This window comes from Pistacia vera, unplaced genomic scaffold (genome assembly GCF_008641045.1).
Source record: "Pistacia vera cultivar Batoury unplaced genomic scaffold, PisVer_v2 Contig228, whole genome shotgun sequence".
Classification (NCBI taxonomy): domain Eukaryota; kingdom Viridiplantae; phylum Streptophyta; class Magnoliopsida; order Sapindales; family Anacardiaceae; genus Pistacia; species Pistacia vera.
Window position 1 is genome coordinate 4,987 of NW_022196033.1, and position 9,640 is coordinate 14,626.

General features: G+C 35.3%; 2 protein-coding genes and 1 long non-coding RNA gene across 7 annotated transcripts; all 3 read right to left on the minus strand.

Moving 5' to 3' along the window:
• Window positions 1–232: 232 nt before the first annotated feature.
• Window positions 233–1,864, minus strand: LOC116131089 (GDSL esterase/lipase 5-like). Of its 3 annotated transcripts, none has more exons than XM_031416732.1 (5): window positions 1,587–1,864; window positions 1,364–1,485; window positions 1,057–1,281; window positions 718–973; window positions 233–609 (listed from the first exon to the last, which is right to left on the minus strand). In XM_031416732.1, exons 1-5 carry the CDS (start codon window positions 1,849–1,851, stop codon window positions 332–334), a joined length of 1,146 nt encoding a protein of 381 aa, XP_031272592.1. In that variant the 5' UTR covers window positions 1,852–1,864; the 3' UTR covers window positions 233–331. The 3 variants fall into 3 exon arrangements, with proteins under 3 accessions (XP_031272592.1, XP_031272591.1, XP_031272593.1); XM_031416731.1 differs by having other exon boundaries at window positions 1,563–1,864; XM_031416733.1 differs by having other exon boundaries at window positions 441–609; window positions 776–973; window positions 1,563–1,864.
• A 644-nt stretch (window positions 1,865–2,508) lies between these two features.
• LOC116131030 lies at window positions 2,509–3,750 on the minus strand. 3 transcript variants are annotated; one of them, XR_004128192.1, is made up of 4 exons: window positions 3,634–3,750; window positions 3,329–3,555; window positions 3,035–3,232; window positions 2,509–2,879 (listed from the first exon to the last, which is right to left on the minus strand). It is a non-coding gene; the product is annotated as an uncharacterized LOC116131030 (long non-coding RNA). The 3 variants fall into 3 exon arrangements; XR_004128191.1 differs by lacking the exon at window positions 3,035–3,232; XR_004128190.1 differs by having other exon boundaries at window positions 2,509–3,232.
• A 1,798-nt stretch (window positions 3,751–5,548) lies between these two features.
• On the minus strand, window positions 5,549–6,340 carry LOC116131031 (GDSL esterase/lipase 1-like). Its single transcript, XM_031416685.1, has 3 exons — window positions 6,254–6,340; window positions 6,083–6,146; window positions 5,549–5,835 (listed from the first exon to the last, which is right to left on the minus strand). The coding sequence occupies exons 1-3, from the start codon at window positions 6,338–6,340 to the stop codon at window positions 5,549–5,551; spliced, it is 438 nt and encodes a 145-aa protein (XP_031272545.1).
• Between the last annotated feature and the right edge of the window lie 3,300 nt (window positions 6,341–9,640).

Below are 9,640 nucleotides of genomic sequence, written 5' to 3' on the forward strand. Positions count from 1 at the left end.
TGAGTGGTGGAGAGAGTAAGCCGAGAAGAAGTTAGCCTATGTTGTTTAGTAGGTTTGACCTTCAATTAAGTATCTAGTTGGAAGTGACAATACATATATCAAGGGATATTTATGCCCGCAAGTTGCCGGCTAACAATCTCGCGTCGTAATGGAGTTAGCACCATACAATTATAGGGTCTATAGACCATAAATTGAAGTTTACTTTCTTATCTCTCTAAAAAATATCCCTTGATATAAATTACAGTAAATTATTGGCATGATATAAATTACAGTAAATTATTGACTAAGCATAAGATATGTGGCTATAGTCTGCCCAATTTAACTTGATGGGTTACATGGAAAACGAAAGTTTATCTTCTGATAAAATCTCAATGGCAATGGTTGAATTGAGTCCATAAAGTTGCTTCATGCTAATAGGCCATGTAAAATTTGATCCTCCATTCCACAAGAAGTTGGATAATATAGAATTAGCATGTTCACATTGATGGCCTCCATCGAAATACAGATACTCATTAGGATCACTACATAGTTCATATTCTTTTACTTTTCCGCAATCAGAACCACGATCTAAACCGATTCCGCAACATGCAATGTCTGACACATTGAAGCCTACAATAGACAAGATTTAAAGCAAAAGTTAATGAAGAGTAAGAGCTAGATTACGTCTGAGTATTTAAAATAACAAAAAAAAAAAAAAAAGACCTATATATAACGTACCATATTTTTTAGGATAATTTTTCATATCATTAAGTGAACTGAAGAAATCAAAATATACATATTTGAATCCTGATAATTGGCTTTGCAACTCTGCAGTGACATTAGATAGAAGACTATTATGAAGACTAGCGATTGCTTGGAGCACTTCTACACAAGCACCACCACTAGGATTGAACTCTTGTTTCATCAATGGTAGGCAACCCAAAGGTCCCACATTCTGAAATGCAAATTTCCTCCCTCCCATTTCATATATTTCCTTCATAAAAAATAGAAAAAAAATATATAGAAGATTAACATGAGAATACCTCAATAATAGAAGTTTGCTGAGCAGAATTTCACCTTAATCACATTTGTAAAATTTCCAATCACCATGTTTACACGTTCCCGTTGTTGTAATTCGGTAGGATTATAAAAACTTTGGATGAAAGATATGTAGTCAGTGCCTCCAAAGCTAGACAAATAGATTGCATCGGCTAGTATCTTTTTGGCCTCTGCATCGCCGAGTTGCTGTTTCAGTAAATTGGCCACCTTCTTAAAATAGCTTAGCTGTTTTTGGCTGTAAAGCTATAAAAATTGAAAGCATTGTCAAGATATATTTTGACCCAATAATAGTAATTCATTTGAATAAAAGGCTTTACTTACATACCCTATCTGGACTAGTTTCTTCAAGAACACCAGCTCCAGCACTTGCAAAATTAGCTCCGTTGCTAAAATTATGACTTCCAGGTTGTAAGTATGGTTCCCAGAGCGGTAAATTTAAGTACATTGCTGCATTATTTAATGATACAACACAATTAATTCTGAGATGGATCGACATAATCGTAATTCACTAGCTAGAACCATACCAGCAAAGTCAGAGATGGTACGACCATCGCAGAATCTTCCAGTCGGATATTTGAAAAAACTCTCTCCATATGGTATAAAATTCGCCTTGCCGTCAATGCTAATATTGAGATAGTTATTGTTTCCTGGATCGAAGAGTGAATCTCCAAACACAAAGACGGCAACATGTTTGTTATTAGCTTGCCTGGACTCATCACCCTGAGAGCTTGCTGGAGGAATAAGAAGGCTAGAGTACGACATAAGCAATATGTAGAGAAGACTCCGTATAGATGAAGCTGCCGCCGATTCCATTTTCCTCACAGCTTTTGACCTTTTTTTTTTTTTTTTTTTTTTTTAAATCCTGCAAGTATAGCGAAATAGATTAAGTATAGAACTAATTGACAACGACGTTTAACAAAATTTGAGTGCGTATAATTTCTGACAACTAACAATCATAAACGATTAGTAGGAGAAATGTGTCAATTTGGTATAACCGATTTTCTACAGTGAAAAGGGGATAGCAAGGTCCAATTATACACCATGAGTTAAATGCGTGCTACATTTTGTATAAATTGTTGTATGCATATATCTATCTTTTTTATAGAGGACAGCATTAGATCAAGATGAAGTCCATATAAACAGTCATCAGACTTTTTTCGTATTGAAAACTAGAAAAATTCTAACCTACATGAGAATTTTCTTGAATTGTCAAAGGTCCGTATCTAAGTTAAAGAATTGTTTTTTTTACCAAACTTCACAACAAAAGAGTTTGCAGTATATTTCTATCATGGGGAAGACTTCCCATGAATTAATTGATATATTCTATATATATGTTCAGTGAAAAGTCACTGAAATAAGTAACTTTGCGTACATTGCTGCACCATTATTCAAAAGAACAACAGAAAATTACTAATGGAGTTAGCACCATACACTTACAGACCATAAATATAATGTGTAATTTCTTAACTCTGATCTCAAAAATATCCCTTGATATAAATTATGGTAAATTATTGACTAAGCATAAGATATGTGGCTATAGTCTACCCGATTTAACTTGATAGGTTACATGGAAAACAAAAGTTTATCCTATGATAAAATCTCAATGGCGGTGGTGGAATTGAGTTCATAAAGTTGCTTCATGCTAAGAGGCCATGTAAAATCTGATCCTCCATTCCACAAGAAGTTGAATAATAAAGAATTAGCAAGTTCAGATTGATGGCTTCCATCGAAAAACACATACTCATTAGGATCAATACATAGTTCATATTCTTTTACTCTGCTGTATTCGGAACCATGATGTTAACCGATGCCGCAACATGCTATTTCTGACGCACTAAAGCCTACAATAGACAAGATTTATAGCAAAATTTAAGAGTAAGAGCTACGTTACGTATGAGCATTTAAAGAACAAAAAATTATGACCTATATATAAAGTACCATATTTTGTAGGATAATTTATCATGTCATTAAGTGAATTAAAGAAATAAAAAATTACATATCCGAATCCTGATAACTGGCTTCGCAACTCCGTAGTGATATTCGATAGAAGACTATTTGGAAGACTAGCGATTGCTTGGAAGACTTCTACACAAGCACCACCACTAAGATTGTAATATTGTTTCGACAATGGTAGGCAACCCAAAGGTCCCACATTTTGAAATGCAAATTTCCTCCCTCCCATTTCATATATTTCCTTCATAAAAAATAAAAATAAATAAATATATATATATATATAGAAGAGTAACATGGGAAAACCTCAATAATAGAAGTTTATTGAGCATAATTTTACCGTAATCACATCTGTAAAATTGCCAATCACCATGTTCACATATTCCCGTTGTTGTAATTCGGTAGGATTAGGAGTATTGTTGATGAAAGACAAGTAGTCAACGCCTCCCTCCAAAGCTAGACAAATATATTGCACCGGCTAGTATCTTTTTGGCCTTTGCATCTCTGAGTTGCTGCTCAGTAAATTGGCCACCTCCTGAAATAGCTTAGCTGTTTTTGGCTGTAAAGCTATAAAAATTAAAAGCATTGTCAAGATATATTTTGCCCCAACAATTGTAATTCATTTGAATAAAATGCTTTACATACCGTATCTGGATCAGTTTCTTGAAGAACACCAGCTCTAGCACTTGCAAAATTAGCTCCATTGCTAAAATTATAACTTCCAGGTTGTAAGTATGGTTCCCAGAGTGGTAAATTTGAGTACATGCTGCATTATTTAACTAAAAAACACAGGTTGTAAGTATGGTTCCCCACAACTAAGAATCTTGAAAGTTTGACTTAGCTAACTAGTTTGCTAGGACGTGTCAATTTGGTACTCTATAACCTATTTTCTACATTGAAAAGGAGAGAGCAAGGTACAATTCTGTGCCACATTTTGTATAAATTGTTGTATGAATACATCTATATTTTTTGTAGAGGTCAGCATTAGATGTAGATAAACTGATAAAGTTCATATAAACACTCATCAGACTTTTTTCATATTGAAAATTAGAAAAATTCTAACCTACATGAGAATTTTCTTGAATTGTCAATGGTCCGTATCTAAGTTAAAGAATTTTTTTTTTTTTTTTTACCAAACTTCACAACAAAAGAGTTTGCAGCATATTTCTATAATGGGGAAGACTCCCCATGAAAATTAATATATTCTATACATATGTTCAGTAAAAAGTCACTGAAATATGCCGGAAATTTGAAAGTCTCTCCATAGGGTGGGAAATTTGCCTTGTAATAGATGTTCATTTTGAGATAATCATTGTTTCCAGCATCTTAGAGTGAATCACCAAACACAAATATGGCAACATGTTTGTTATTAGCTTGCCAGGACTCTAACCTGTGAGCTTGTAGGAACCAGAAGGCTAGACAAGACAAACAAGATAGAGAGATGGATGCTTAAAGCTGACTTTGTGGTGACCATTTTTCCTCAATTCTAGCTTTGATTGTAACAGACTTTATTAATTGACTCGGGTTTATTATACTAAACTATTACACCTCAATAGTTGGTAGAAATAACAAACAATTTGCCCCTTATAATTTAAGCCACCACAATCACTGCCACACAAGACAAGAATTAAACCTACAAAAGAGATAGATTGGTTCATGTAACAGTTTGTATTATATTGAAGTTCCATAATTTCACAAGACTTCACGAAAGAAGAAGTTGCTGCGTATTTTTATAATCAGGAGTCATTGTGATAAAGTATTGTGTATTTTATTGAAGGTCTTAGTTCCACTTAATTGTAAGTCCAAGCTATGCCAAATCATGGCTAGAAGCAGAATATTGATGAGTTGAAAGGTAAGTAGCCACGTGAAGCTCGCTTATTGATCAACCGATCGCGCACATAATTCTCGAAATTAAATTTGTTCACCTAATACAAAGTTGTAGTTACATGTATTGTATTATTTTCTTTCAAGATTATTTTAAGAGTAAACGACTTTATCCCACCCAAAATACTATTATTCAAAAAGTTTATGACACTTTCTTATTCAAAACGTTTCAAAATACTATTTTCCCAGCCAAAGTTTATATTCTGTTAATACCCAAAATACACTTCACTTTCTCAATCAGCGTTCAGTGAGTTATCAAGAGCCAAGATAAGAGGGTTTTGTAAAGTGGAGGCCGGTGGATCGAATGGTGGTGACCGATTGAAGTTGCCAGAATTAGCCAAAAATCATCTAAGAATAAAAAACTTTAGCTTTGTGGTAGTCAACAATCAGCGAGAAATCAGGTGTCGGAGAGAGAGAGGGGTTTTATAGAAAAGAGACCAAAGGTTCAAATGGTAGCGACAGAGAGAATTTTCGCCGCTAGAATTGCCAGAATCGGCTTTAGGTGGTAATAAAATATTAACTTTGGGTGGGACAATGGTATTTTTAAACATTTAGAGTGGGAAAGTGTATTAAGGCAAACCTTGGGTGGGAAAAAGTCGTTTACTCTTATTTTAACTGCAAAAGATATAATTGTTATAACATGAGCAGTTCCATCAAATTTAGGAACAACAAAAAATTATGCATCAATGAAATACAATCCTTCATCTTCTGAGGAAATCTCCATGGTGTTGGTGGCGGAATTGAGTTCATAAAGTTGCTTCATGTTAACAGGCCATGTGAAATTTAATCTTCCATTCCATAGGAAGTCAGATAGTATAATATTTGCACGTTCAGTAGGATGTGATCCATCAAAAAACACATACTCGCCAACGTCACCGCATAATTCATAATCTATTGTTGTTCCGCAACCCATACCACGATGCGACTCCTTGCCACAACAAGCAACACATGATTCATTGAAACCTACGTATCACAATCACACAAAGACAAGAATTAAAGCTACATATTGAATTTACACAAACAGGTGTTAAAACAACTGACTATCTATAAAACGAACCATATTTTTCAGGATTATTTATTAATTTATCAAGTGCGTTGAAGAGATCGAAAATTAAATACTCGAATCCTGGTAACTGGCTTTGCAACTCCTCTGTGACATTATATAAAAGACTATTGTGCAAACTTGTTATTACTTGGTAATTTTCCTTACAAGCACTGCCAGTAAGGTTGTATGCTTTTTTCATCTTCAGTACGCAACTATTGACCAAGGTTGACTTTTTCATTTAAAGACAAAAGTGTAAAAAGGAGAAACGATGTCGTTTCTCTCTTTGCTTTCCTCTTTGTTTACTTTCTTCTCTCTGTCTCTCTCTCGTTCACTCACCTCTTCATATAAAAGTGAGTTAAGCTTCTCTGTAACAGTTAGCAAAACAAGCAATAATAGTGCATTCTTCTTCTCAAAATTCTTCATTTCTTTCTAAATTTCACATGGTATCAGAGCCCTAGACTAACGTCAATGGCCAAATCGTCTGAATCAAATCAGTTTGTGATTAATACGCAGCAGATATCTCAAAGTTCCAGTCACAATTTCATCTCAGCTTTTCCTTCAAGTCTTCAAGTCATAAGCCCCAAATTGACTCGCGACAATTACAGAGATAACTACCGCTTTTGGAAGTTCCAAGTAATTTCAGCTGTTGGAGCTCATGAATTAGAAGATCATCTCATAGGTTTGATTTCTTGTCCTTCTCCTTTAATTAGTGTTGAAGATAAGGTTGTTAGTGAATCAGGAGAAGTTAGTTCGAAAGATACCTTGGTTAAAGAAATAGTAAATCCAGACTATGTTGCGTGGAAAAGGACTGATAAGTTCTTAGTAACCTGGTTGTTAGCCTCAATATCTGAGTGCATGTTTTCATATATATCAAAATGTCAGTCTTCAACTGCTATTTGGTTAACACTTGAGAATGAATTCTTGAATGATTCAAAAGCAAGAGCTCTGCATCTGAAAAATTTACTGCAAAATACAGAAAAAGGAAACCTAAGTGTTAGTGAATACATTAAGAAAATGAAGGGGATAGCTGAAAATTTGTCAGCCAGTGGGCAACTAATTCCTGATAAAGATTTGCTCTAATATATTCTTAATGGTCTAGGACCAGAGTTTGATGCTGTCGTAGTTAACTTGACATCCAGGATTGAGTCCAAGTTTGATTCAGTTACTCTTCAGGAAGCGCAGTACTTACTTCAAAAGTTTGAGATGAGAATTGAAAAGTTTAATTCTATTGATTTTTAAAGCTCTGTTCATCTTGCTTCCATTAGTAATCCAGGACAACAACTGATCAGTCCAAATGTTGCTTATAATCCAGCACTTTCTCCTAACCTAATACTACAATCTGCTACACCACCACACTCCTATCCTACTAGTACTCATCCTCTTAACAATTCACTATCCCATCAATTACTTCCTCTACAACCTCATATTGCTCATCCAGAAATCAGTTCCCAATATTCCTTTCATAATTCCACTGATCATTATACTTACTTAGCTCACATAGGACAATATAGAACACCTTTTCCACCAAATAATCCATCGAGTTTTAATCAGTTTGGAAGAGGAAGAGGCAGAGGAAGAGGTACAAATAGCAAGGGAAGACCAGTTTGTTAAGTGTGTAATAAAATTGGACATACTGTAGTCCAATGTTATCACCGATACAACTCTACTTATAATGGTGTGCCACCACCTACAGGAGGTCACACTGGATAACCAACTGGTCCTATCACTCATTTTCAACAGTCCAGTACACCATATGGTCATCAGTCGAACAATCACACTCAACCACATAATGTATCACTTGGTTCTCATGCTGTCAATAATATGCAACCTCAATTTGTTCACCAACCTCAGCAAACACAATACACTGTCCCTATTGCTTATGTACCTAATCAGCAGCACATTAGATCACCAAAACTTAGCAACAACTTTCAGCCACAACAGAATTTTGCCACATCATCTAGAGTAAACTCAATTAGTCCCTCATACTCTGCTCCTGTTTCACAAGGATTCAAAGTTCCCAGTCAGCAACCCAGTGGTTCTAGTCAAGCATATATGGTTGCAACTCAGAATTATACATTTTCTGGTCCTGCTAACAAAGGATGCTCTCTGACTGTCTCTCTAGCCACTTGCCAAGATCCTGCTTGGTACATGGACTCAGGTGCAACTGACCATGTCACAGCTGACCTAAACCACCTAAACATTAGCCACAACTATGATGGAGCTAAACAACTTCAAGTAGGTAGTGGTGAGTTTCTTCATATCTATCATGTAGGACTTACTCTCTTACCTAGTACTCTTAAATCTAAATGTCTTTACCTAAAGAATGTGTTGTGTGTGCCTAGAATTACCAAAAACCTACTCAGTATATCTAAATTTACTAAGGATAACAATGTTGTGGTTGAATTTTCTACTGATAGTTGTGTGCTAAAGGATAAAATTACAAATACAGTGTTACTACTGGGAGAACTTAAAGCTGGGTCGTACCAATTGAATCTATCCTCTGTCCTGCCCTCCAACTCACCAAAAGTTTGCTCACCTTCTGTGTTTCCTCATCTGCCAATCTCTTCTGTCTCCAAGACTTTTGCTAGTACTACTAAGCCAAACTGTCCAGCATCCAGTCCATTGTTACCTTGTACCACTTTAGATAAGTCCAATAATGTTGTGTCTAACTGTTTTCGTGATGTTTGTAGTTCTTTTGTTGCAAATAAATATGCATCTAATATATCAATTAAATCAAAGGGATTAGCTTGTAATGTCAATACACCTTGCTCAAGTACCTATACTTCAGGTTTTCTTAATAAAAACTTGGATCTTTCTGCTTGTTTAAACGACAACTCTTCAATACTACATCATCACAATAATGATTGCTCACACACATCTGATAATTTTATATATAACACTACTGAACATGTGCATAATTACTTGCATTCTACTTCAGCATTGGCCAATCACACTGATTCCTCTCATGATTCTACTCTTATGACTTGGCATAATAGACTAGGGCACCCACATGCTGAAATTCTTCAGAAAATTCTCTTAGAAATAGCCAGCTTGTCAGTGTCCAGAAATAAATCTTCTATTTCTTTTTGTGATTCTTGTCAATTAGGAAAACTTCATAAAAACCATTTCCCTATCTCACATTCAAGAGCTACAGCTCCCCTAGAACTTATTCACAGTGACATTTGGGGGGCCTGCCCTAGTGTTATCTTTAGAGGGTTTTAGATATTATGTACAATTCATTGATGACTTTAGTAGATTTACATGGCTTTTTCCATTAAGAACCAAAGCTGAAGTAACTTCTGTTTTCATGAAGTTTCATCACCTAGTAAAGAGACAATTTAATCACGAACTTAAGTGTCTCCAATCTGACCAAGGGAGTGAGTATAGAGGCCTAATTTCCTACTTAACAACTGCTGGAATTCAGTTTAGACACTCTTGTGCTTATGTTCACCAACAAAATGGTAGAAGTGAGAGGAAACATAGACATGTAGTTGAGACAGGCTTAACTTTGTTAGCTCATGCATCCATGCCCATGCATCTTTGGTGGTGTGCGACACATCAGTTTTCTTAATAAATATAATGCCCTCATCTGTGTTAAATTTTGTTTCACCTTATCAAGTCTTATTTGGTCGAGTCCCTCTTTATTCCTCCTTGAAAATTTTTGGTTGTGCATGCTTTCCTTATTTGCGTGACTTTAATCAGCACAAGTTTAGTTTCCATTCC